Source organism: Numenius arquata, chromosome 18 (assembly GCF_964106895.1).
Source record: "Numenius arquata chromosome 18, bNumArq3.hap1.1, whole genome shotgun sequence".
Lineage (NCBI taxonomy): Eukaryota > Metazoa > Chordata > Aves > Charadriiformes > Scolopacidae > Numenius > Numenius arquata.
In genome coordinates, this window is record NC_133593.1 from 181,887 (window position 1) to 206,994 (window position 25,108).

A 25,108-nucleotide genomic window follows, 5' to 3' on the forward strand; every position below is an offset into this window, starting at 1 on the left:
ATTTTCCAGCAAATACAAGGAATATTTACCACCCAAGACCACCACTTTGTCACCAGCTGGATATCTTTAATGTTCCAAGATACATCATGGAGACCTGAGGAAGAAGAGGAAGAACCAGTAATATGAACTGCCCAAACCACTCATTGAAAGGCACATGTATTAGCTCAGTTTTGGTGCCTCGTGTGTGATTTCAGACACAAGCACCAGACACAAAGCAGGAGAGTCAGCCCAGATGACTTACTGGAGCAGCTCTTCCCTGTCCCAGTGTTAAGGGACAGAGCGATGCAGGCAGTACGCCAGCCAGCCTGTTTCTCCTGCTCCATACTGCACTGCACCAGACACTCTCTTTGGCAGGGAGCTGGCTCAGAGCTGGGTACAAAGCCTGCCTGAGGGAACAGCCCATAGCCCCAGGCCTCAACAACTACATAGATTTAAGAAAGATTAATCCAGAGGACACCTCGTGTTTAGCAGGGCTGCCTTAAAAACCTGTAAGCCACAACACCAGGAACTAGAGAGGTGCTCCCTAGTACCCACTGCTTCCCATGGACATCCCTAGCTTTTCCAGCCTGGAAGAGAATGCTTCCTGTCAAGCTCTGCCAGAGAAGCCGCCTCTGGTCTTACAAGTGACTTGATTTATAGCATGAAAATGCATCAGCATGTGACACAGCCACAATTCTGGAGACTTTCACTCTGTCATTGATGCCCTTGAACACCAAGCTCCTGCTCTTCACATGCTGACGTTTCAGCACTATAATCCCACACAGAGGGATGGACTAACAACCAGAGAGGATCCTGGAAAGCTCACTCTCTGCCTCTGGGCTGAATTTGCTCCAAAGACACAGCAGTCTCTGGAGTCTGCAGCTGGAAGTGGTACAATGCTTTCCAGAAAAGGCAGAAAGCTCTCCTGTCCAGCATATACCCTGTACCAGCAAACATTACGCTCCCTGCCACACAACTGCCTTGGGCTCAGTGCAGTATCACAGAACTGTAGAAGCTGTAAAACATGGAACATTTGCTTTTAACATTTTTGCGTTGGGAGAAAAGATAACCGAGGGTCACTGCAGTGAGAGGCGAGGGCTTGGCTCCTGCGCAGACTGCTGCCAGCCAGGCCCAGCAAATCCAGTGCAAAGCAATGCAGATGAAGTCTTTGGCACACTTAGAGTTCAATACCATGAAACTTCGCTCACTCCATGTAGTACCAGCATAGCGCAGATGAAATCTTCACCCAAAGAAAGACAGAAGCTCCGAGAGACACAATCTTTGGTTCTTAAAACACTTCAGTACTTAAATAGGCAAATACTCTTATGTACAAATGATGCTTAGATACATGCAAAACACAAGTAATGCCACTCAGTGCTCAGAAGGGTACCACTCCCAGCCACAAAGGCCTGTGTGGGATGGTCTTGATCAAAGTTCCTGGCAAGCCCTAGACAGGACAGGCTGTTCTGAACACAGAAGTGTTTTGGGCAGCATCTCCAGCCGACATCGCACGCTGACTAGGACACAAGCTGCCAAGGGCCCAGGTTTCATTCTTCCAGGCTGCTGAAGCCAAGATTTTAGTACTCACCACACAGTGAGGCAAACCCTTGACAACGGCAAAGATGCAGTTTGGAGACCAACACTCCTAAAATTCCTCAAAGATGCAGTAACCACAGGTGTGACAGCACAGATGTGGCAGGTCCCAGATTAACAGAAAACCACAGAGAGCCATAACTCAGAACCAGTGAGAGCACCCCCCAGGAACACACACAGCACACAAACACCACTGACAGCCATTTAATCTTTGCTGCGGCTTAGAATAGGCACGTGGTTCCCACCAAGGTCAAACAGCAGTGCCAATGAAGGGGACACGTCACAGTCCACAAAGTAGAGTCCATGAACTGCATTTACCTGTCAGGCACTGTGTCTGCAGGCTCTATCCGCAGAGGGGGCACATCACAGCCTTCTGAGCCCCCACACCATGTCTGCATGGTCACGCTGGTGTCAGGGGCACATCACAGCCTGTGGAGCAGAGCCCACATGTGGTATCCAGTGGTCACATGCTGTCTTCAGGTCACACTTGCAGAGGTCAAGTCATAGCCATGTACTGTGCCTGCCAGTTGCACTCCATGTCTGAAGGTCACGCCAGCAGAGGGGTCTGGTCACAGCCCATGGAGCAGAGCCCACACACGGAGCCTGCTGGTTGGGCGCTATCTCTGAAGGTCACAATGGCAGAAGGGACATGTCTCAGCTTGAGGAGCAGAGCTCGCACATGGATGCCTACTGGTCATGTACCGTGTCTGAAGGTCACACTGACAGAGGGGAAATGTCACAGTCTGAGGAGCAGACCCTGCACACGGTGCCTACCAACTGTGTGGACGCAGAGGACATCCCCCAGCCAGCTGCCGTGCCCGCTGGTGACACTCCTTCCTGCTGCAGCGCTAGAGCTGGGTGGGTGACCGATGGCTGCCCGGCCCCGCTGTCACTTGAGGCCGTAGAGGATTGCGAAACCTAGGAAGAAGATGAGCCCGACCGAGAGGTCTGAGACGAGCCGCAAACGTCCCTGGGCCGCGGCCTCCTCCCGCCGGAGGCGCAGCTGCTCCCGCCGCGCCCTCAGCACCCGCTCCCGCTCCAGCTGCTCCCCGTAGTGCGCCCGGTAGAAGGCGTCGAAGTCGAAGGGCGGCGGGACGGGTCCACGACGGGCGGCGGCGGGGGCCCGGGGCGGCGGCGGGGCAGGGGCGGGCGGGCGGCCCGAGGGCTGGGGGGCGGCGCGCACGTCTTCGGGGCTGAGGAGGCCGCGGTCGTACTTGCGGCGCAGGGCAGCGCTGCCCAGCACCCGGTAGGCCTCGCTGACGGCGGCAAAGCGGGCGGCGGCGGCGGCGCTACCGGCGTTGCGGTCGGGGTGGTAGCGGAACGACTGCTCGTAGTACGCCGTCTTGATCTGGGCCGCCGTGGCCGTGGCCGGGACCCCCAGCACCTCGTAAAGGTCGCGGCGCGACCGCGGGGCTCCGCCGCCGCCCGTCTGCCCGCCGCGGGACGGCGGCAGGGGGCGGCCGAGCCGCGGAGCCTGCGGGGCGGCGGGCAGGAGGCGCTGCAGGCGACCGAGCGCTGCCGGCTCCATCGGGCCGTGCCGCCTCAGCGCCCGCCCGCCGCCATCTTGCGCGCGACGGGGCCCTCCGCGCGGCGCGGGGCAGTGACGTCAGGCGGCGGCATGGCGAGCAGCGGACGCCGGCCCGAGCACCGCGGGCCGCCCGAGCTGGTGAGCGACGGCGGGAGGGAGGGAGGGGGGGGAGGAGGAGGAGGGGGAGGGGGAGGGGGGGGGAGAGGAGAAGAGAAGAGCCGGGCCGGGCCGGGGGTCCCGGGCCTCACTGCCTCCCGTTGTCTCTTGTTGCAGTTCTACGATGAGGCTGAGGCGCGGAAGTACACGCAGAAGTACGGTGGGACCGGACCGGGCCGGGCCGCGCCGGCGGGGAGGGGTACCGCCGTGAGGCGGTAGCGGGGTGTGTGTGTGTCTCGTGATGGGGGGACAGCGGGGGAACCCGGCGTGTGTGGGGAGTTCTGCCGTGAGGCCTTGGCGGGGACGACCCTGCTGTGTGGCAGCGGCGGCGGAGTCCCGTCGGGGGGGGTAACCCCTCCATGGCGGGGGTCCCGACGTCAGGCGGGGGTGTGTGAAATCCTCCCGTGAGGCGGTGGCAGGGGGCGTTGCGCTGCGGGGTTGCTCATTCCCTGGCCGTGGCTTGCAGCTCCCGGGTGGTGGAGATCCAGTCACAGATGTCGGAGCGGGCTGTGGAGCTGCTGGGACTGCCCGAGGACCAGCCATGCCTCCTCCTGGACGTGGGGTGAGTGAGGGCCCTGGCCTGTGTCGTGGCACACGGTGGGGCTTCAGCTGGCTACAGCGCTGGGGCCAGACAGGCACCCAGGGGCGAGGGACATCCCTGCCCCGAGGCACTGGCGTCTCTCTGTTGTAAGAGGAAAAGGAGAGACAGGTTGCTTGTAGCGTTGCGGTGTGCTGGAATCACTCTTAGACCAGGCCCGTGATGTCTGCGCTTTCTCCCCTTCCTCCCTTCAGCTGTGGCTCTGGACTGAGTGGGGATTACATCTCCGATGAGGGTCACTACTGGATTGGCATGGACATCAGCCCTGCCATGCTAGGTGAGCAAGCCTTCTTCCCCTGCCACCCTCGCCTCACCTCGGAGGTGGCCCCCAGAGGTGTGAGATGGTTGGCTGAGCTGTGCTGTGTTCTGTGCAGATGTGGCCGTGGAAAGGGAGGTGGAAGGAGACCTTCTTCTTGCAGATGTGGGTCATGGCATTCCCTTTAGGCCTGGCATGTTTGACGGCTGTATCAGGTGCGTTTGTGTATATAAGCGAGCTCTCTTGATGCTTCATGTAACTGCATTGTTTGTACAGTACACATGGTCCATGTATGATGAGTGCGACTGTCCTTATCAGTCAATCTCTGCTCCATGCAACTTGACTTCACCTCTCTAGGAAAAGCTGCTGAGATTCTGGATGGTAGAAGCAGCTTCCAATGGCTGTTTCCCAAGTAGTGCTTGTCTTTTGTGCTGGTGAGATAGGAAGTTTATTGAAGTAAATAAAATAAAATTGGTGATATTATCAGGATGGCTAAAACCTGCTCCAAGGAGGAAAACAAGAAAGTATGTCTGTACCATTGCTCAGCTGCAAGGTCAGTCCCTGCATGAAAGGTTTGGTGGTTGGTTTTGGGATGAAGGGCTAGGTGAAGGGGACAGAAACACGTTTCTGCTTAGAGAATACTTCAGAAAGGTGCTAGGAAGGAGTAGGGTCTGTCCGTTGCTCGTCCAAGTGCTCTGGGATTGCTCATTGGCAAAAAACTGCATGGCCATGCAAAGGCCACAGCCAAGTACTTGAATTATTTGAGCACCTGGCCTAAAGGGGATGCTTGGTGATTCTTTTGTGCTTGAATAGCTACTGCACTTTGTTGGGTTTTGGCATAGTGAGTCTCCAGAGGGATTTGTGTAACTGCAAAGCAGAAGGCAAGGATACACAGAGGAAAAGAAATAGTTTCCCTGAAGCCTAGCACATGCTTAGTGCTGGAAGTAAGCTAAAGGGAGGTGACAGGCTCTGCGAAACAGTTGATAGCTCAGTGTCCTGGGGGTCTTGTTTTCTTTCTCAGTATTTCTGCAGTGCAGTGGCTTTGTAATGCTGATAAGAAATCACACAGCCCTCCAAAACGCCTTTATCGATTCTTCTCAACTCTTTATACTGCCTTGGTAAGTGTCACGCTCTCCCCAGTCAGGCCTCTGCCTACTTATACATCCTCGTGGGTCCATATTTTAAGTCAAGTGTTTTAAGTAAATGCTGCTCTGAAATGGAGGATTGGCAGGAGCACTCATTTCCTGTCTCCTTGCCTGCCTGCATGGTGTCTCATGTTTCTCTGATCCCTGCTGTTACCCCCATGCCTTGCTGTGCTGTGGAGGAGCTGGCCCTGCAGTCTGAGCAGCTCTCCCGGGAGAGTTCTCCAGGAGGCTTTGGGGAGGCAGGCACTAGTGTCTGGGCTAAGAATTGGGTCACTAAAAGGGTTGCTTGCACTGAGGCAGGTTTGTGACCGACTTTATTTCCTGTAGGCCCGAGGATCCCGAGCCGTCCTGCAGCTGTACCCTGAGAACTCAGAACAGGTACAGGACATCAGTCAGTGGGGAAGAGGAACAGGCTGTTTGGTGCTCTGAATGCATCGTGTTTCTCCACATTGGGTCTGTGTCTGTGTCTCTGTCCTTCCTGCCATCTGTAAAGCTCTTCAAGACCCCCAAAAAAAAGCCTACAAGGAGAATGCCCTATGCAATTTCTGTTGCTTCACAGATTGTCATGGGCTGAGCCATAAAATCAAAGAGATTGGAAGGACATGATCTGAATTTGCTCTCCTGGATTTTCCCATGTGACTGGGTTTGAAGACTGGACTGTAGTCATCAGCACTGTACTGTAACTCCTCAGGGCTGGAAAATCCAGCCCAGTATCCCTCTCCTAGAGAGTCTGTGCCAATTAACCCAGGCTAGACTGAGGGACAACCAAGTAAAGGCAGCTGACTGGTGTCTGGATGGTACTGCAGAACTTAGAGCATGGTGCAGAGTTTTACAGGAGCAGAAATGGGTCATCTTTGGTATGCGCAGTTAGCTGTGGTTGAGCCCAAAAGTCTCTTGGGCATTGCTGGTGGATGACCACTAAATAACTTTTGCACATGCTTCTTTTTCCAGCTGGAGCTCATCACGGCCCAAGCTATGAGAGCTGGCTTTACCGGGGGAATGGTGGTAGATTACCCCAACAGTGCCAAAGCCAAGAAGTGAGTCCTGTGTCTCTGTGTATGTGTGTGTTTGGGGCAAGGCCTAGGTTTAGCAGTGATTTATTTAGGTTTTTTCCAAGCTGTTCTCTCTTCTGTGATATGCTCCTGGACGGAGATTACAGCTTCGATCTGACTCTGTTATAAACAATCTCGGTCTTGCTTGGGAATCACATGCTGAATCCCAGCTTCATGCTCCTTCTTCTTGTTCTTTCAGGTTCTTCCTTTGTCTCTTTGTTGGGGCATCTGGCACATTACCGAAGGTGAGGACATCCACAAGGCAGCAGAGTTTCCTTCCTGGCTGCTGGGTGATATGGAAGAGCTGTGGGTGAGAGTGGGAGCCAAGCAGCTATGCGCATGCAGATGTGACTTGGTTTATAAATTTGCTGTCAGTCTCACCAACCCCTGCTCTCCCCAAGATCTGGTTTCTTTGCCACAATCTGGAAGACCAGTTTGTCCCTGCTCCAGTCCTTCCCCTTGCAGAGCCCTGGGTTCCCTTTAATTTAGATGGCATGACTCTTAGCTCTGTCTGCTCCAGAGCAGAGCTAAACTTCCCAACTTGCTTTTCAGGGCCTTGGTACTGAGTGTGCCGATGGAGAAGAGATACACCAGGCAAAGTTCACCAATGAGAGGTATCATGTAGGGGATGAAGCCACAAGTTCTCCTCAAGCAAGGAATGTGGGGGGTATAAGGGCTGGGTTTTTCTGACTGTGAGGACCACAACACTGCTGTGTGAGAACTGGCTGAAGGGAAGGGACGGGACTGGGAAGACCCTTGGCAGCACCCATGGGCACTGATTTATCTTATCAAAGGGCCCCAGACACAAGGAACAGAATGGGTTAGTTTGGAGGGATTTGCTATGGCATCGTGGGGCTGTTGTTGATGCTTACCCTAGAGCTGCAGCTGAACATTTGGTTTGAGGTGTACTTTCTGCCTGGCACTTGGCTCTCCAGCTCAGCGCTGTTGTGTAGGTCAGTGGTGATGGGAGGGGGAATGTTTACAGTGCTGGTGATACCAAGCATGGCTTTTTTTAGCGGGGGAGACAGGCTGCTGTGCCTGAAGCCTGGTGTTCCCTTTTTTCTGCTGTCAGATTCTTTGCTTAGCTCTGCTTAGCTGTGATCTGCTGGCCAGGTCTCCTCCCATGGTAGTGGTGCAGGGAGGAGCCCCTCTTGCAGCCATTGGGAGAGACAGAGAACAAAAAACAGAGGAAAGTCGTCGTGGCTGCCAGGAGCTTGTGGCTGCCATGTTTTCCTGCCTCTTACACTGCTGTTCTCTGCTCACTTAGTCCAGGGGTTACCTAGTCTTGGAGGGCAATAGCAGAGCTGGCAACTTGTTGGGAAGCCAGAGGCTTTGTCTGCTTTGTTTGGAGTAGAGCAGACAAGGGGAAAGTGGGTTTGCTTGAACCCTTGTTCCCCTGAGATCCCAGAGCCCAGCGTGGTGCTGGTGTGTCAGGTGTGGCACAGGGGAGTACTGGCCTGCTGCAGCCTGTGTAGGGTAGGTATCCCTTGGCTCAGAGCTGGGGCTGGAAGCAGCTTCCTCCCGCAGTGCATCTGCAGTTGGACTGTTTGGCCACCTGCCCTAATGCTGGCTGAGCCTCTTTCTTCCCAGGGGTGGTGGGAGGGGTACTCACTGGTTTTGTGAGGCAGAAGGCATGCCCGGTTCTGGGTGGCAGTCCTCCAGGGCAGAAAACTACCCCCACACCTCAGTTTCTCTCCAGCTGCTGTCCATTTTCTCTGTAGGACACGGTTCAGAAACGCCAAGGGCAAGTCTGTGAAGAAAAGCCGGGACTGGATTCTTGAGAAGAAGGAGCGTAGGCGACGACAGGGCAAGTAAGTTCAGCTGAGTCTTGCCTCAGCTGAGCCTGACTGCGCTGGTCTGGCCTGCTGTCACCCATTCAAACTCCTGCCACAAACCCCCTTCCCTTCCCCTCCCAGAATGACCTGTGGATTGTGCTTAGTTGCTTTCTGCTTTTCTGCACAGGGAAGTGCGAGCAGACACAAAATACACAGGTCGAAAGCGCCGCCCTCGCTTCTGAATTGCTCTGGACACTGCTGGCATGGACAATGGCGCGTTGGTCCCTCCAGCGAGCCTCCCGTGGATGGCACAGATGGGCATGCCAGGCCTGGGACTTGCTGGCACGGGTCATTATGGCTCTTGAAGGTGTAAACTGGCTCAGACAGCCAACTGCAAAGCTTTCAGCCTGGTCTTCCTGGAGAAGGTAGAGTGGTAGAGAGTGCTTTGGCTACTTGGTGTCTGCAGTGCCATTGCTTATCTTCCTGAGAGTGCAGTGAGCCATCTGGAGCTCCAGGTGAGCCAGAACATTATATTCTGCCTCCTCACTAAACAGTTAACGAGTCACAAGTGCTGCTGGTCTCCTGTGTCCTGCTCTCAGTACAAGGGAGTACTGAGGTGGGAATATAGCGCCTCATTCCCTGCCAGGTTCTGCTCTGCCTGCAGGCAGGGAGTCGGGCAGTATAAAGGTGTGTGTCCCATGAGGGAAAATCTTCCTCCTGGCAAAAGTGGCGATTCCTGTGGCGATTGCTCCTGTCCGCGCTTTGCATCAGGCCCACCCTGTATCCTTTAGTGCTCCCAGCGTGCTGGGGTTCCCACAGCCCAGCCCTTGCTCCCCACCACTTCCTTCCTTCCCCTGAAACAGAGAAGTGCCAACCAGAGCTTTACAGTTACAAATGTTTATTCTACATAAAAATTCCACAAAATGGGAAGCCATTTTGCACCCAAAGCTTTGGGAAAAGGGAGGCTAGCAGGGAAGGAAAAGGTGAAGGAGAGAAGAGGGAACATACAGTGTCATCCAGCCCAGTGAGACAGAGCAAGCCAGGGTCAAGATCCACATAGAAAACAAGGACACTTAGCTCACAGTACAGCAACAGTACAACTCCACGGGGGGCTCGGAAAGCCTTCAAGTACATTTATTACAAAATAAACAATCCCCAGTTCGAGTGCAAGCTGTGCGTGCCCCACACTGCTCGTGGAATACTGCATCGACACGCTCCCGGCGCTGGGAGGGCAGGTGGCACTTGGAACAGAGGTGGTGTAACCCAAAGGACAAGCGGTCTGAGGGGGGCTGGAAAGAAAAATTGAAATGTCTCCCCAAAGCGCAACCACACTGTTGGTGATCTGGTCTGTACATGCAATGATGATAGGTAAAAAGGAACTGAATGGGGCTTCCTGTAGCGCAGGGATAATTATTGCACCAAAACACCCTCCCCTCACAGCGAGGACAGTGTGAGCCTGTCTGGGGGGCAGCAATGGCAGCCTGCTCCTCTGCCTCCCTGGGGTTGGAGCCTGGCAGCACCACTGCCTGCAGGATCCCAGCAAAGTACAGTGGCAGAATCACCCACTGTGGCCCCGTCTGGCTCCTACTGCTGGGGGGCTGCTGGCAGTGGTGGTAACAACAAGGAAGGAGCAAGTGCTGAATACCCCCAGTGCTGTTCTTGGCCTTGTGCCTTCACAGGGGTGGGCCACAGCCCTGATGTCATGTGAGCTTGTGCCACAAAAGCTGCTGCTTGGAAGAAAAAAAAAGTCATCTTATGCTCGCAGTGGGCATTGCTGCAGGGTGAGAGCCTGAGAGGAGCTTTTTTGCCTGCCTGCCCAGGAGCAGCCCTGCCAGCAGCGTTATTGCTTCCTGGAGGAGGGGTTGCGGTGCTGTTGCTGGCTCAGCAGAGCGCAGACTGCGGTGGAAGGGAGCTGCGCAGGGGCAGGAGCAGCAGGCACTCGTGCATCACCTCCAGCTCCTTTTCCTGTAGGCAGACATCCTCACAGAGCAAGGACCCTGCCCATGTTGGCCTTCTGCCCTGGAGAGGGGCTCCAGGGCCAGCCCTGCTTGCGGGGGTCCCGGTGCCACAAGCCCTCTTGCGCACACAGGCTGCGGTGCTGGAGCTCGCATCAGTTGTGGGACTGTGAGAGAAGGGGGCTCCGGTCTTGGATGTTCTCATGGCTGCACCCACTGGGGTTTGGGCTGGGCAGGGCAGGGGACCGGGCTGGACACACTTCCCAATGGCATCTGAACGCAACCAGGGCCTGTATTGCGGGGTCTCGGGTAACAGTGGCAGGGAAAGAGCCGTGTCTGGGTTGCTGCTGGGCAGGGTTGCACCTGGGGAAGGCAGTGCTGTGTCTTGGCTACAGCCCACTGCCTTTCACCCTGCACCCATGGGCACTGCACACGGGGCCACTGCCTGTGCTACAGCACCCGGCCAGGGTGGAGCAGCCCTGCCCTTACCCGGTCGGAGCAGGGACACACTGCCTGCAACTGGAGTCCTTGCTGCCATCAGGGGTCCTTTTTCTGCTACCAGCATCTGCGCTCAGGTCCAGCCCCCTGCCCCAGTGTGTGGCTGTAAGCTTAGCCCCAAGTGCCTGCCCTGCTCTGGGATCCTCTGTGGTGGCTTTGGCATGTGCATGGCCCAGCTGGAGCCCTGGAGTCTCCAGAGGAGTGTGAGGGCAGGGCCCTGCCCTCAGCCTGAGGAGAGGACAGTGACCACACAGAGCCCCTCCGTGCTGCTGGCAGGTTCAGGCCACCCAACTGTGGCTGTGTCCATGTAGTGGGTGTGACAGAGGACACAGGGCACCCATATGCTCCCACAGCACCCCACTGAGTGTGGGTGCCTCACAGGATGAGCAGGCAGAAGGACACTGTGCCAGGAGGAGGTAGCAGGGGCAGGCGGATGCCAAGAGGTGGTGGAGAGATGGAAGGGACAGTCAGGCACTGCCCTACTCAGGAGCTGGGAGGACAGAGGAGGATGAAGGCTGCTGCTCCTAGCTTGCAGGGGGGTGGATGCAACAAGGGCTGCTCCTGGGATCATGACAGGAGAAAGCTCAACTGCCTCCGACCCCCAGCTATGGGTGCCAATGAGGAGAAGTGCGGCTGGAAGCAGCCCTGCTCCCAGGCAAGCACTGCTGGGGGTTGCAGGCATCAGCCCCAAACCCCGACGGCCAGAGCCCAGGCCTGGGGCAGCAGCAGACCACTGTGTGCCAAGCCTGAGAAGAGAATGATGAGGCTTTTGTGCAGGTCTGGCGGCCAGTGGAACATGCTGGCCTTAAAGTATCTGTGCCCTCCTGCCCTGCCAGGCCAGCACCAGGGTGCAGCACAGGTCCCCATGTGGCCTGTTCCCGTTCCCAAGCAACTGTGATAGCCCCTAGCAGCAGCTCCTCATCCCACACTGCTCCATCAGGCACCCACCTCCAGCAGCGGCACATCCAGCCCCTGGCACCCACACTGGGGTGAGGGCTTGCCTAGGGAGGGGCAGCCCTGCCATTGGGAGATGGCACGGCCATGGGACAGGCAGGGACAGGGGGAGGCAGGGCCTGGCAGAGTGCACCCCTGGGGAAGGGATCCGTGAGAGAAGCAGCCCAAGGAAAGGTGTTTGCAGGCACAGATGCGGCTGACAGACATGAGAGCTCTGGCTGGAGGTGACGGGGAAGCTGGGGAAGACTGACTGTGCTCTCGAGGAACCCTAACACCCTTCATCAGTCCCTCCTCATCCTCAGCTGTCACTAACACAGACTGCCCAGCACAGGAGGAGCAGCAGCACCTAAGGACACCTCTGTCCCTACCTGGTCCCAGCCAGCCACCCAGGCTGGAGCAGTGATGAGAGCTTGGGTTCCCTGCCAAGGTCCCCCTTGCGCCCATCACTATCCCCTGCACCCTGCCTGCGCCCCCGGGGCTGGCGCTCCCTCCACACAGAAGCACCGCACACACAGCATCACAAACAACCATGCATTAGAAACTGAAATGCTGCTGGGAGACTCCGGGGCTACGTGGTTCGCTCTGGCGTGGCTGCGGCCCCACAGCACACGTGGCTCCGTCCATCGCACACAAACAGTCCCGTGGGGTGAGTCTAGCCGAAAATGCCGCCGAAGGTGGAGGCAATGACGATACCCAGGATCACACAGCAGATTATGATCATGATCTTCTTCTGCTCAGGTGTCCCAGCACCAGCAGGGAGAAAAGGGAGAGGGGACTGTGAGTGTTGGGGCAGGCTGGCCCCAGGAGATGGGGGCTGTGATCTGCCCTGTCCCTGTTTGCCCATCGTGGGCTCTGAGCAGCACCATGGGAGCCAGACGGGCTCCAGCAGCCCTGGGGCAGGGATGGGCATCCTAGCTCCCCCTTCAGCTCTGGGCTAGCAGAGCTGAGCTGGTGGTCCCCAAGCTGCTGAGCTGATACGGGACCAGGTGTGGGGATCGGGACAGGCAGCTGGCGCTGCGGTCAGGGTCCCAGCTGGACTGTGCCTTTTCTTGATATTTTTTTTGGCAAGGGACATGGCTCTCACATGGGATCCACCCTATCCCTTCTCCTCCCCTCAAGCAGCACCCCCGCCCCACAGCCCATCGTTGGCGCTCATGCAGCCTATGCTGGGAAGCTCTGCCTCAGCTAGTGCCACCAGCAGGAGCTGTGCTGCACTCAGTGGTGCGGGATAAAGGCACCCATGAGGCTGCGCCATGCTGCCCACTCCTCTGCACAGGCAGTGGGGCAGGCAGGGACAGAGGTGTCAGCAGTGTAGGCAGGGGAAGACGAGCCCCAGCCAGTGCCATGACTTACCCGTCTGGCTTTGCTCTGGTACTTCACTGCTTTTTTGGTGTCAGACACAGCACGCTCCACATAGTCCACTGAGTGCTCCACGTTGTACTCGATGCGGTCGATCATCTCGCCCTGCAGAGCGGGGACAGAGCCCGCGCACCCACGTGCGCGCAGACGTGAGCACCTTCCTGCTCTGCTACTCCCCAGCACCATGTGGATGTCACCCTGCCCGGCAGCCCTGCACAGGAGAGAGAGGAACCATCACTTGCCTGCAGGCCGTGGGTGCCTTGGGACAGAGGCTCCGAGCCACGGGCTTTGTCCCAAAGGGCTGGGACCTCTGTGCACATCCCAGCAGGGAGACAAGCAAGGGTGAGGTCATGGGGGTTCCCCAGCAAGGTCCTGGCCTCGTGGCCACCCTGTCTGGTATTTCAGGTGACATCAAAACCACAACAGGCTCTACACTGACGCCACACTGCATGCTGCTGAAGTTGGAGGCGTGGCAGGGGAGCAAGGACCACACCAGCAGCCACGTGGGATGCTCACGAAACCACACACATGCAGGGACAACGGCTCTGATCTGCACAAGCGCCCTGCTGAGAGTGGGGGGGTCCCGGAGAGAGGCTGGCGAGGTAAGACCACAGGGCTCTGCAGGGACTCCTGCCCTGCTCTGCCCCCCAGGTTGCAGGGGTGGGCTGGGGAGGTGGGCTTCTCCGGACGTGGGGACATGGACTTGGGCAAGGTCCCCCAGCGTGTCCACCACCTTTGGCTGCACAGGGAAGCAGCCAGGTCCTGCAGCAGCTGAAGACAGCATATGTCATTCATGCAACTGAAAGGGTGGGCAACTTGAAGCCCAGTGCCCTCCTGCATGACACAGAGGGAACTGGGGCTGCAGAGCTGGGGGGGCATGGCCAGCAGCTCTGCAATGCTTATTTCTCGGCCTATAGGTGGGGAGAATAGGGAGGATGAGCCTTGCAAGCCCAGGGGTACTCTGGTGTTACCCCCCACCCAAGCACTGAACCCCCACCAGGCGCCCTGCTGCTCCCTGCCTTGCCTAAATCTGCTGCTTTTCATTCTCACTTGTCCCACGCCTGTATCAGAGCAAGCAGCTGCCAGCCCTGCACCCCTCTGCTCCTGGTGCCAGCAGCTTGGAGCCTCCCACCCCACAGAGCAGCACTCTAGCCCTTAGAGCAGGGCAGGGAATGGCAAATCCCCCCCATCTGTCCCCCAAGGCAGACAGGATGGGGCATGAATGCCACCGTGCCACAGCCACCCTTGCCTGCCTGCCACAGGCAGGCCCTAACACCATGCGAGAGCTGCAGACATGCAGGGCGCAGCCATGCAGAGCGGAGCATGCAGCACCGGCGGGGGCTCGGCGGGGCTTTACCTGCCACTGATGTCTCCTCAGGCCGTGGCAGCATGGCGGGCAAGAAGGGGGGTGAGCAGAGATGCCAGAGCACATGCCCGGCTGAAGGGCCAAGTGCTACAGGCTGGTGGCACAGCCAGGGGTGGCCTGACAGGACCACTGAGGCTGGCAGCACCCCAAGCTCATGTGGCAGGGCCCGATGCTCTGGGGGAGGTGGAGAAACCTCCACCTGCATGGCAGCCACCCGCTGCTCACCAGAGCCCATCACTGAACCTCCTGCCCCAGGCACGCAGCAGCCCCCAGCTCTGGGGCACAGGGCAGGTGGCTTTGGCCCCAGGAAGCCCAGCTCAGCCCCAGTGGGAGCTGTGTCGGTCCCAGATGCAGTTTTTCCCCAGGCAGGGCCCCACTGGTAGCCCCATCGCACTTCAACCTCCCGCCCCAAGTGAGTTGGTCACTGGGCCACAGTGTCTCCGTACCTGGCTCTCCACCAGCATGGCCATGTCCATGAACATGTCATGCAGCTCTCGGATGCTGTTCTCCAGTTTGATGATCTCACTGTGCCGCGTCTCAATCTCATTCAGTGCCTGCTTGGTGATGTTTGAATCCATAATGATCTGCAAGAAGACAGGGCCACTGAGCACCATGCTCAGCCCCTCAGATGCCAGGATTAGGGGCACCAAGAGAGGGAAAAGCAGGAGCCCCAGAGCCCTTCCAGCCACCCCAGCCAGGCAGTTTGCAGCAAACCCCCACCCCATCCTCCAGCCAGGATGCAGCCCCTCCTCAGACAGCATCCTCAGGCCAGGTCTGAGCACCCAGGTCCCACCTCCTGTACTTGGGCCACTGTAGCAGCATGTCCACCAGTCCCCTGGGACGAGGGGGCTGGCTCAGCTTTAGCCTGTGCTGGTACTTACCCCGGAAGAGAAGATGGCTGGGTTGCCGCTCTCCAGCATGTCCTCCAGCTCCTCGCTGGTGGTGGTCCTGCCAGCTGCAAATGACACAGCATGGATCAGCCATGAGCCCCCTGTCCCAGCCACAGGTCCCACAGCCCTACCGCAGGGCTCTGCTGGCTCCATGGCATCTCCCAAGGGTGGAGCAGAGGAAAGCTTCAGTCCCAAGACTGAAGACTGGGCAGTTTGAGGGGCTGCCATCCCGCAGCCTGGCTCTGGGCCAGCCCTGTGACCCCTGTTTTTTAAGGGGATCAAGCTGCCAGCTTAGCCCAGCTCACCCAGGAAAGCCTGTCTGTCCCTCCTGGTCAAGCTGTCCATTTCTGCAGAGCAGGGAGTGGTGCCAAAGGACTGGCAGCCGTAAGAACCCAGTTGGCGAGCTGTGATGGAGGAGGGATGGAGAGCAGCAAGCCAAGATCAGGGATGCTCTTGGCAAACCCCATCTCGGGCCAGTTGAAGTTCATGAGCACACTGGGCTCAGCTGGACTGCCCGAGTTTTAGCCCTGCAGCTGCATAAAAGAAACCAGGCTCCGTCCTTCCCCCTGCAACACAGCCCGCATCCTTGGCTCCAGGGTGGTATCTTCAGCCCCACAGCTCCTTTGGGAGCAATTCACCCGTTGTGCATGGTTGCCTACCCCTCCCCATGGACATACTCTACACTGCTACAGAGGAGAGAGATATTAATCCCTCTATGGGTTACACCCATCCTCCACCACTATTTGCGGGGTTTTCTTCGGGCCAACAGCCAGGTAGGACCCATGAAATTACAGTGCTAAACAGAGAGTGTGGCGCTGGGCAGGCTTTTGCTGGGGCTGCCCAGTAGGAGCAGGGAGGGGGAGTGGACACAGGTCACACCTGCAGAAAGGGCAGGAGACATCCCACGGGCATGATCAGGAGCGAATGGGGGCAGACAGGCAGGAGCAGCTAATGAAGCAACTTTATGAAGCCTGACAACCGCAAAACCAGCAGAAGGGCAGGCAGGGCTCTGGTATGTACTCCCCTGTGACACGCTGCCCACAGACTCTCTCAGTGGTATCGAAAGCGATCCTCAGGATGAGTCCAGGGCACCTCTGAATTGGGGGAATGGAGGAGACATAGCGAAGAGCAGGGGCAGCCCAGAGGACAGTGCTCCCTGCTTCCAGCAGTGCCAGATCAGGGACTCAGACCAAGGAGGTGCCCAAAACCTTGAACCCCGTCCAGACCCTTACAACAAGTGTGTCAGTACCCCAGGGAGCACCACAGGGCACCGTGCCCACCCAGACATGTCAGGCCACCAACACAAAGGCATGGTGCATGCTGACACCCTGCCTGGGGAGCTCCTCCAGCAAAGATACCTCCATACTTCATTACACATCTCTTTCTTTGCAATGTCCTGCACCTGGGTTGGGGCAACCCCCAGTACCAGTGCAGACTGAGGGAGGGAGGGAAGGAGGCAGGGATGGATGGATGGATGGATGGATGGATGGATGGATTAAGAACACCCTGTGGAAAAGGACTTGGGGATACTGGTAGGTGACAAATGGGACACAAACCAGCAATGTACGCTTGCAGCCCAGAAAGCCAAGCATCTCCTGGGCTCCATCCCCAGCAGCGTGGCCAGCAGGGCCAGGGAGGGGATGCTCCCCCTCTGCTCCGCTCTCCTCACACCCACCCCCTGGAGCACTGCCTCCAGCTCCGGCATCCCCACCACAAGGCAGACATGGACCTGGTAGAGCCGCTCCACAGGAGGCCACCAACATGGTCCGAGGGCTGGGACACCTCTGCTGCGGACAAAGGCTGAGAGAGTTGGGGTTGTGCAGCCGGGAGAAGAGACGGCTCCGGGGAGACCTTCCTGCGGCCGCTCAGTACTTAAAGGGGCTTATAGGAAAGAGGGAGAGAGACTTTTGACCAGGGCCTGCAGTGACAGGACAAGGGGCAGCGGTTTTAAACTGAACGAGGGTGGGCTTAGGTTGGACATTGGGAAGAAATGTTGTACCCTGAGGGTGGTGAGACCCTGGCCCAGGTTGCCCAGAGAAGCTGTGGCTGCCCCATCCCTGGAGGGAGTTCAAGGCGAGGTTGGATGGGCTCTGAGCAACCTGGGGGTTGGAACTAGATGGTCTTCAAAAGTCCCTTTCAACCCAAACCACTCTGTGAGTCTATGATTCTCTTGCCCTGAGATGCAGAAACAAGAAGACCACTGAGAGCTAGTGTGCTCTGCTCTTTGCTGGGGCCCCACATGCATAGGTGTCTGAGTGTCCATGATGGGAAAAAGCATTTCTGGCTTTGTCTCAGGAAAATGATGCCATATCAGCAGATATTGGAGGTGATAGCAGCAGGAACAGATGGGAGCCCACAGACTCTGGGCAGTGTTACCAGCACCATGTGGAAGTTGTTTGCTGTCTCCTGGGACCAGGAGGCTGCACAAAGGGAGAGGGAATAAACCCAAGCACACACACCCGATGAGCAGGAAACTCCAGTACAAAGGCTTGGTTATCTGCTAATGCTCATCAGCTCTGATTTCCACCAGACCAACAGGGTTTACATCCATGGCTGGGCAAGGAATTTGCAGCCTCCTCATCACAAGCAGGTAACAAAGCTTTCTGGATGCTTTCTGGACCGTGTGCTAACCACAGTGCCAAGACCAGGAAGGGTGGCAGGGTGCAGAAATGAACAAGAAAAAAAGAACAAGAGGAAAAACAGTGACCAAGAGGGAAAAATGGACAGTCCTTAAAACAAAATTTTTCTTTCACTGGTTTTCTTGAAATGAAATACTTACTCTGCAAGTTAACTGCCCATGGCCAGGAATGAATTCCTCTATTATTTATGTGACTAATATTTCACAGTCTAAAAAGCTAATGGAGTTTTTATTTTAATAACTGATAGGAATGGCTCAGTGACACTGTGAGCACGGCCCAGCTGGCTCTCACAGCAGGGATCCAGGGCACAGACCCTACAGGAGCCAGCAGTGTTCCTAGCACATCCAGGGTTGTCTGGCAGGAGCTTGGGACAGGCAGTCTGGGATGCATGGAAAGAGTAAAATGGAATCAGCTTGGTCCTGGTGTGTACAGACACCAAGCTTTCAAGGTAATGGGACGGCTCCTGGGCCACTGGTCCAGGTCACAGCAAGCTCTGGTTCGTGTAGGAACTGGAGCACCCAGACCTCCCCGAGACTACACGCTCAACAGGGAGATGCAGAGAATGGTGGCCCAGATGGTGAGGGAGAGCACCAGGACAGTGCCACCAAGTCTCCCAGCCTTGGGCTCTCCCAGCAGCACTTTCTACTGCTGTAACTCTTAGGGGACAGGTAAGTTGCCTTCGACAGACACAAGGAGCCTCAAATGAGCCTGCTTCCCACTGTGGTATGGCGGGCAGAGGGAGGAACTCTGCTGAGTGGCTCAGCGGTGAGCCCATCCCACAGCTCATCGCTTCTCCTCGGCAAACAGTGCATCTTCAAATCCAGCTGCGTACTGCAAGAAGACCAAATAATGGACAGAGCAGACCTTAAGAACATCTTTTAAAAGTACAGTAAAGCTTATAAAGAGGAAGAAAATGGACTCGCTGAACACAGCGACATGAACAGGGCCTGCTGTTGAATGAGACGGGTGCCATGGTGACAGAGAATGCAGAGAAGGCAGAGTTGCTGAATGCCTTCTTTGCTTCAGTTTTACTGCTCAGGCCAGCCCTCAGGCCTCCCGCACTTTGGAGGAAACAGAGAAAGTCTGGATGAAAGAAGACTTCCCCTTGGTTGAGGAAGATCAAGTTAGGGAACAGTTAAGTAAACTGGATATCCGCCAAGTCCATGGGTCCTGATGGGATGCACCCGCAAGTGCTGAGGGAGTTGGCAGAAGTCATTGCTGGGCTGCTCTCCATCATCATTGAAAGGTCCTGGAGAACAGGCGAGGTGCCCAAGGACTGGAGGAAAGCCAATGTCATCCCAGTCTTCAAGAAGGGCAAAGAAGGAGGACCCGGGAAACTACAGGCCAGTCAGCCTCACCTCTGCAAAGGTAATGGAACAGCTCATTCTGGGTGTCATCTCAAAGCATCTGGAGGAAAAGAAAGCTATCAGAAGTAGTCAACACGGATTCACCAGGGGGAAATCATGTCTGACTAACCTGATAGCCTTCTACAATGGCATGATTGGATGGATAGATGAGGGGAGGGTGGTGGGTGTTGTCTACCTTGACTTCAGCAAGGCTTTTGGCACAGTCTCCCACAGCATCCTCATAGGCAAGCTTAGGAAGTGTGGGTTAGAAGAATGGACAGTGACGTGGATTGAAAACTGTCTGAAAGACAGAGCTCAGAGGGTTGTGATCAGTGGCACAGAATCTAGTTGAAGGTCTGTAACAAGTGGGGTTCCCCAGGGGTCAGTACTGGGTCTAGTTCTCTTCAATGTTTTCATCAATGACCTGGATGAGGGGATGGAATGTACCCTCAGAAAGTTTGTTGGGACACAAACTGGGACACAAACATAAAACTGGGAGGGGTGGCTGACACACCAGAAGGCTGTGCTGCCATCCAGTGAGACCTGGACAGGCTGGAGAGTTGGGCAGAGAGGAACCTGATGAAATTCAACAAGGGCAAGTGTAGGGTGCTGCACCTGGGGAGGAATAACACCCTGCACCAGTACAGGTTGGGGCTGACCTGCTGGAGAGCAGCTCTGAGGAAAAAGGCCTGGGAGTCCTGGTGGACAACAGGATGACCATGAGCCAGCACTGTGCCCTTGTGGCCAAGAAGACCAATGGCATCCTGGGGTGCATCAGGAAGAGTGTGACCAGCAGGTCAAGGGAGGTCATCCTCCCCCTCTACTCTGCCCTGGTGAGGCCGCATCTGTAGCACTGTGTCCAGTTCTGGGCTCCCCAGTTCAAGAAGGACAGGGAACTGCTGGAGAGGGGACAGCAGAGGACTACAAAGATGATGAGGGGCCTGGAGCATCTCTCTGATGAGGAAAGGCTGAGGGACTTGGGTCTTTTTAGTCAGAAGAGAAGACTGAGGGGGAATCTGATCAACACCTATAAATACTTAAAGGGTGGGTGTCAAGAAGATGGGGCTGGTCTGTTTTCAGTGGTGCTCAGTGACAGGACAAGAGGAAACAGGAACAAACTTGAACATAAGAAGTTCCACCTAAACATGAGGAGGAACTTCTTCACTTTGAGGGTGGCAGAGCGCTGGAACAGGCTGCCCAGAGAGGTGGAGTCTCCATCTCTGGAGATGTTCAAAACCTACCTGGACAAGTTCCTGTGCAACCTGCCCTAGGAGAACCTGCTTTGGCAGGGTGGTTGAACTAGATGATCTCCAGAGGTCCCTTCCAACCCCATATCATTCTGTGATTCTGTGACAAGGCACCTTCCAAAGACTGGGATCCTCTGTCTAGATCTGGCTTTCAAGCTCTCATTAGATACAAATCCATACAACTCATAGAGAGATGGATATCACTGCCCCATCCACCCATGCACATAGAGGCAATGAGTACAAGTGACCCAACCCACTTGGCCATCTCCCGGCTCAGGCAGGTCTTGCACTGCCTACGGTGGTGTCAGGATGAGTAGACTTCAGCTATAAAAGCCTGCCCAGCACGTCACAAACTGCCACCCACCTCCCGGTCCCTCAGGACCTCTTCTGCTCAGCCCGAGCCTGGCGGGGGCGCAGAAGCTGCAGTGGCCAACTTCCAGCACTGTGCAGGCATTTTCACATTTTTAGCTCAGATAAATCCTGTGGTCATTCCTGAGACGAAAGTGTCACAGGAATCCTAAATAAGGCCATCCTGATCACCCAAGGCTGCCCGGAGGAGCTGCTGGGGCCAGAGTAGCCCCCAGACTCTCCTGGCTCAAGGGTAGCTTGGGATGCATCCACAGCTTGTCTTTCTGCACATCCATTAAGCTGGTCTCACACAGCGGGGTGTGGGCTGCTTAATTCTCACAGTGCCTTTGGAGACGGCAGATGCTTTATTTTTGGCTCCTCGGTCTCGCATTATAACAAAACTGTTCATAAAAACAAGCAGTGTCTGTGCAGCGCCTCCACGGCTTCAAAGCTGCACACCCACCAGAGAAAGCTCCTCCAAGCCTCAAATCCAATTTCTCTGGGAGCCAAACTTAATTAGATTGAAGATGTCATTTCTCGTAATGGACAAAACAGAGAGGAAAAAAACAAAGGAGCGACACCTCCCACTGCAGGCAGCACAAGGCTCGTGCCTGGGGAGTGCAGCTCCCAGCAGCAGATGCGGGGGAGGCACAGTCCTGGCAGAAGACAGCCACCAAGCATCTATCCTGCCATCACCAACCCCAGGACATGGCACATCCTGCGATCCCTCCATGGCATATGCAGTCTCGGTGCATTTGGGAGCAAAGCAAGTAAGTGGGGGATGAGGGCAATGATTAAGGCTGGGGCAGAAGCAGTGGGAGAGGAGAGGATGCCCACTTCACCATGTCAGACAGGCTCCCGGGCTCAGCATGTGCTGGACGAGCAGGGGTGACAGCGAGGATCACTGAGGTACAACCTTTGGCATACACAGACACGGCAATGCCTACCCAAAGGGAAGGGGCAGATCCTGAGAGGGCTGTGGGGAGCCCCAGGAGGTGGCTACAGCCTGTGGCAGTGACTCTACATCACCATTTCTTCTGCAACTGTCCTACTTCCAGAGCAAGAGGCAGATGAGGTTGAGAGGGAGAAGCTCACTGGGCGCTGGGGAGCTTCCCCAGAGCAGCTGAGAAGTCCCTGCTCTCATACTTTCAAAACCAGAGTGATTTACTTGCTTCGCTGTCAGAGCTCCCGGCACTTTCTATCTTTGGATTTATCAGCTGAAAATGAGAGCTGAGGATTTGAGAGCTTTGTGCAGTTGCCACATCCCAGATGAGCTCCATTCAAAAGAGCCTGTTCAAGAGCCCCTGGAGCAGCAGGGACTGAAGGTGCTGGCTGAGACACTGCAGGAGGAGCAGAGTCCTCTGCCCAGGAAGCACTCCTGATAAAACTTCAATAAGCTTGCTGCTTTTGATAAGCCTTTTTGCCAGAAAAGATTTTCTGATGTCCAAACAGAGGAACCCAGCTTTTTCAAAGGACTGTACACAGGATTTTACACCTTCCCAGCTCGGACGCCATCCTGCATCTGCTCCACACCTACACCTGAAGGGAAAGCACGTCCCTCACTATCACAAACTCGGACATCTCCTCTGCACCTATCCACTGCACCTTGGTGAGCGTTGAGCAGCCTTTTCCTTGTGCTCCATCAATGCTCTGTCAGGCACTGACAACCTGGCAGAATGTACAGAGCACAGGCAAGTATAATTTAATGTATCTCCATAATTTAAGCAGAGCAGCAGAGTCCTTCCAAAATCCAGAGGTAGAAAAAACAAGAGGAAGGTTTCTTTCAGGTCTGCAGACAGCTAAGGACCTGGCTAAGTCCTTTAAAATCTTCCCTCTTAGAAGGGAGGCATAGGGATATCTTAAATTCCTATTTACATTACAAGCCACCCCTGTGTCTGAGTATCACCTACAGAATGATGTTAGCTGACGAATGAGTCAGTCAGCTGGAGCAGGGACACACTCACCATCCTGCTTTACATCAAACGTCAAGCTTTTGTTGAGCCTCATGTCATTCAACCTTTCCATTCAGCCAGTGTGAAACATTTCTATTATTATTATACATCATAAAGACTAATCTTAACAGAGGAAAGGCTTGCAGAGCCAAGTCTCCTTCCAGTCCTCCACAGAAACCACCACACTCCACTAGCACCCAGATTCCCGGGCATCTGCATTTCATGACGCATTTCATGACGCATTTCATGACGCATTTCATGATGCAGTTCATGTGCAGTTCATACTATTATTGCAAAGCAGCATTTTGTTACAGACTGCCTAAAAATCACTCAATCTCAGGTGAAGTCATCACTTGCCAAACTGTTGGAATGCTGTTTGTTTTGTTACGTTGCACTGTTGAGTTACTTCTTTTTGTTTTGTGTTTGTGTTTTGTTTTTATTCTTTACTCCAGAGGGAGATCTGGAATAGGGACATACACAAAAGCTTACAAAACCCACCCTCATTCTCATTTCACTTTCTGCGTTATGAAAAAAAAAGATGTTTGCCCATGCCAGAGGGGTTGGAACTAGATGATCTTCAAGGTCCCTTCCAACTCTAACCTTTCTATGATTCTATGATTCTATGAAGGACATTCCCAGAGGTGACCTTAATGGACACCATCCTGACTCACAGATCTCCTACCTTATTCCCTTTCACAACTCTGAGTTGTGAAAAGGAATAAAAACACTCATTTGTTTGTGAGAAAAAAAACACCTGGACTAGGCTTCAGACTCTTTAATTTCAAGCACAGAAAAACCATGACGCCTCTCTGACATTAGATTACTTGCAAAAAACCAGTCTCTCTTAAACTCTGTGTGCCCTATGTTCTCCCTTGCTTGCTTATTCCCCTGATTATGGTGGTGGTATGGTTCTTCTTTGCTGGGAGACGACCATATTTCTCTAAAACTAACCAGGTATCACCAATTGCCCAGAAGAACAACCAGAAGAGCAGCTTTTGTGGATGGGTAAGAGCAGACTTCTCCTAAGTGATGGACTCTGAATGATGCAGGGAGATATTAATGCCATGGTGGTGACAGCCTCAGAATTGTCACCTGGTGTCCGCCTTCAGCCAGAAGACACTACTACTGCTGCTAAGAGCCATCCCAGTCCGGGGTCCAGGGAGCTGCGTGGGGCATGCATCGAGGCTCGTGCTCCTCCTGCAGCAAGGGAAACGGCTGGGAGCTGTGAGTGCCCCCATCTCGAGAGTTCACCTCTCTGGTTTTATATTTAGTTCTCCTCTCCTCAGAGGAAAGCCAAGGCAACACATGAGAGTCCAGAATTCCCTCTAGCTACTTTGAATTCAAAATTAGCAGCAAACAAGGAAGAAATCTCTCTTCCTGTGCTCTCTGCACTTTCTACACAGCATTTAAGAAAATATGAAGGGAGGTTTTGCACTTTGCTGGATGTGTTTTGGCACTGAAATGCAAGGTACCACCACGTGTCTATCCTCCAGCAGGAGCTGTGTCCCAGTTGCTCCTACAGCCCCCATGCACCCCCGGGTTTCCACGGGGCTCTGCACAGCTGCGGGAGCAGCTCTGACCCAGCGAGAGCCGGTGCAGGATGCGGCTCCACGGTGTGCACAGCCCGGCTGTGTCCCCGCTCCGGGTTTACTCACTGATCTCCAGCTGCCTCTGAATCCTGCCCTTGCAGCGTTCCCGGTAGTCGGTCTGTGTGGCGTTGTACTCGGACATCACCTCCACGAATTTGCGTGACAGTGTTGAGTGCTGCAGAGTGGAGAGGAAGAGAGAGCGGGGTTGAGGGAGAGACCTGCCACCCCCGAGCCAGAGGAAGGCTCAGCCCTGAGCAACCCCCCACACCTCTAGCAGCCCAAAAACCATTTCCAGCCCAAAAGCTGCTCTGAGGAGTGTGATGAAGCACAAGGGGAGCAGGTGGCAGCAGGTGACAATGACCCTGAGGGAAGTGGACCAGATGCACTCCCCACCCAAGCCTGATCCAAGCACAGCCTTCAGCCTCCAGAGGACACCCCAGGGTGGTGGCAGACCCCTGGGTCATGGCTGGCAGCACCCTCTTTGCACCACACCACAGCTTGTGCCCAAGCAGCCGAGAATCAAGGCCACAACAGTGCCCGGGTCGAGCCCTGCCTGCCTCTGCCACGCTGCCGGGATGTGCCGGTCCTGGCACAGGTGCAGGATGGACCAAACTTGCCCCAAACTGAGCAGCTGCCTGCAGAGCTGCCAGCCCAGGGTGGATGGTGTGGCAGAGCTATCACCCCCTGCACACAGAGCACCCTCATCTTATTAGGCTGCTTTCCATTTTCTAGGAAATGCACCAGAAAACCTTGGAATTACACCTGAACATGCTAACCCTCCCAGTGCTGGCTGCTCTGCAGGTGGGGAAGCTCACCCCTGCATGAGCACCCACCCTGGGGCCTGGCTTGCTGCCTGATCTAGCTGCCAGGCTGAGTGCAGCAA

The 25,108-nt window shown here is 55.5% G+C and overlaps 3 protein-coding genes across 4 annotated transcripts in view; 1 reads left to right on the top strand and 2 right to left on the bottom strand.

The window, feature by feature from the left end:
• Nucleotides 1–48: 48 nt before the first annotated feature.
• On the bottom strand, nucleotides 49–3,100 carry DNAJC30 (DnaJ heat shock protein family (Hsp40) member C30). Its single transcript, XM_074160795.1, has 2 exons — nucleotides 1,891–3,100; nucleotides 49–94 (listed from the first exon to the last, which is right to left on the bottom strand). The coding sequence occupies exon 1, from the start codon at nucleotides 3,098–3,100 to the stop codon at nucleotides 2,462–2,464; it is 639 nt and encodes a 212-aa protein (XP_074016896.1). The 3' UTR covers nucleotides 49–94; nucleotides 1,891–2,461.
• Nucleotides 3,101–3,167: 67 nt separating this feature from the next.
• On the top strand, nucleotides 3,168–9,250 carry BUD23 (BUD23 rRNA methyltransferase and ribosome maturation factor). The gene is made up of 12 exons (XM_074160796.1): nucleotides 3,168–3,238; nucleotides 3,374–3,411; nucleotides 3,723–3,818; nucleotides 4,049–4,131; nucleotides 4,229–4,325; nucleotides 5,132–5,228; nucleotides 5,583–5,633; nucleotides 6,207–6,292; nucleotides 6,507–6,552; nucleotides 6,860–6,921; nucleotides 8,029–8,118; nucleotides 8,270–9,250. Exons 1-12 carry the CDS (start codon nucleotides 3,191–3,193, stop codon nucleotides 8,322–8,324), a joined length of 849 nt encoding a protein of 282 aa, XP_074016897.1. The 5' UTR covers nucleotides 3,168–3,190; the 3' UTR covers nucleotides 8,325–9,250.
• A 2,891-nt stretch (nucleotides 9,251–12,141) lies between these two features.
• Nucleotides 12,142–25,108, bottom strand: part of STX1A (syntaxin 1A) — a 76,374-nt gene continuing 63,407 nt past the window's right edge. The window contains exons 5-9 of one of the 2 annotated variants that reach the window (XM_074160798.1): nucleotides 24,292–24,400; nucleotides 15,096–15,169; nucleotides 14,661–14,798; nucleotides 12,843–12,953; nucleotides 12,142–12,219 (exon numbers count right to left, since the gene is read on the bottom strand). In XM_074160798.1, coding sequence (XP_074016899.1) covers nucleotides 12,142–12,219; nucleotides 12,843–12,953; nucleotides 14,661–14,798; nucleotides 15,096–15,169; nucleotides 24,292–24,400 — 510 coding nt within the window. Of the gene's footprint in view, nucleotides 12,220–12,842; nucleotides 12,954–14,660; nucleotides 14,799–15,095; nucleotides 15,170–24,291; nucleotides 24,401–25,108 lie in introns of those variants that run through there. The other variant, XM_074160797.1, reaches the window with a different exon arrangement.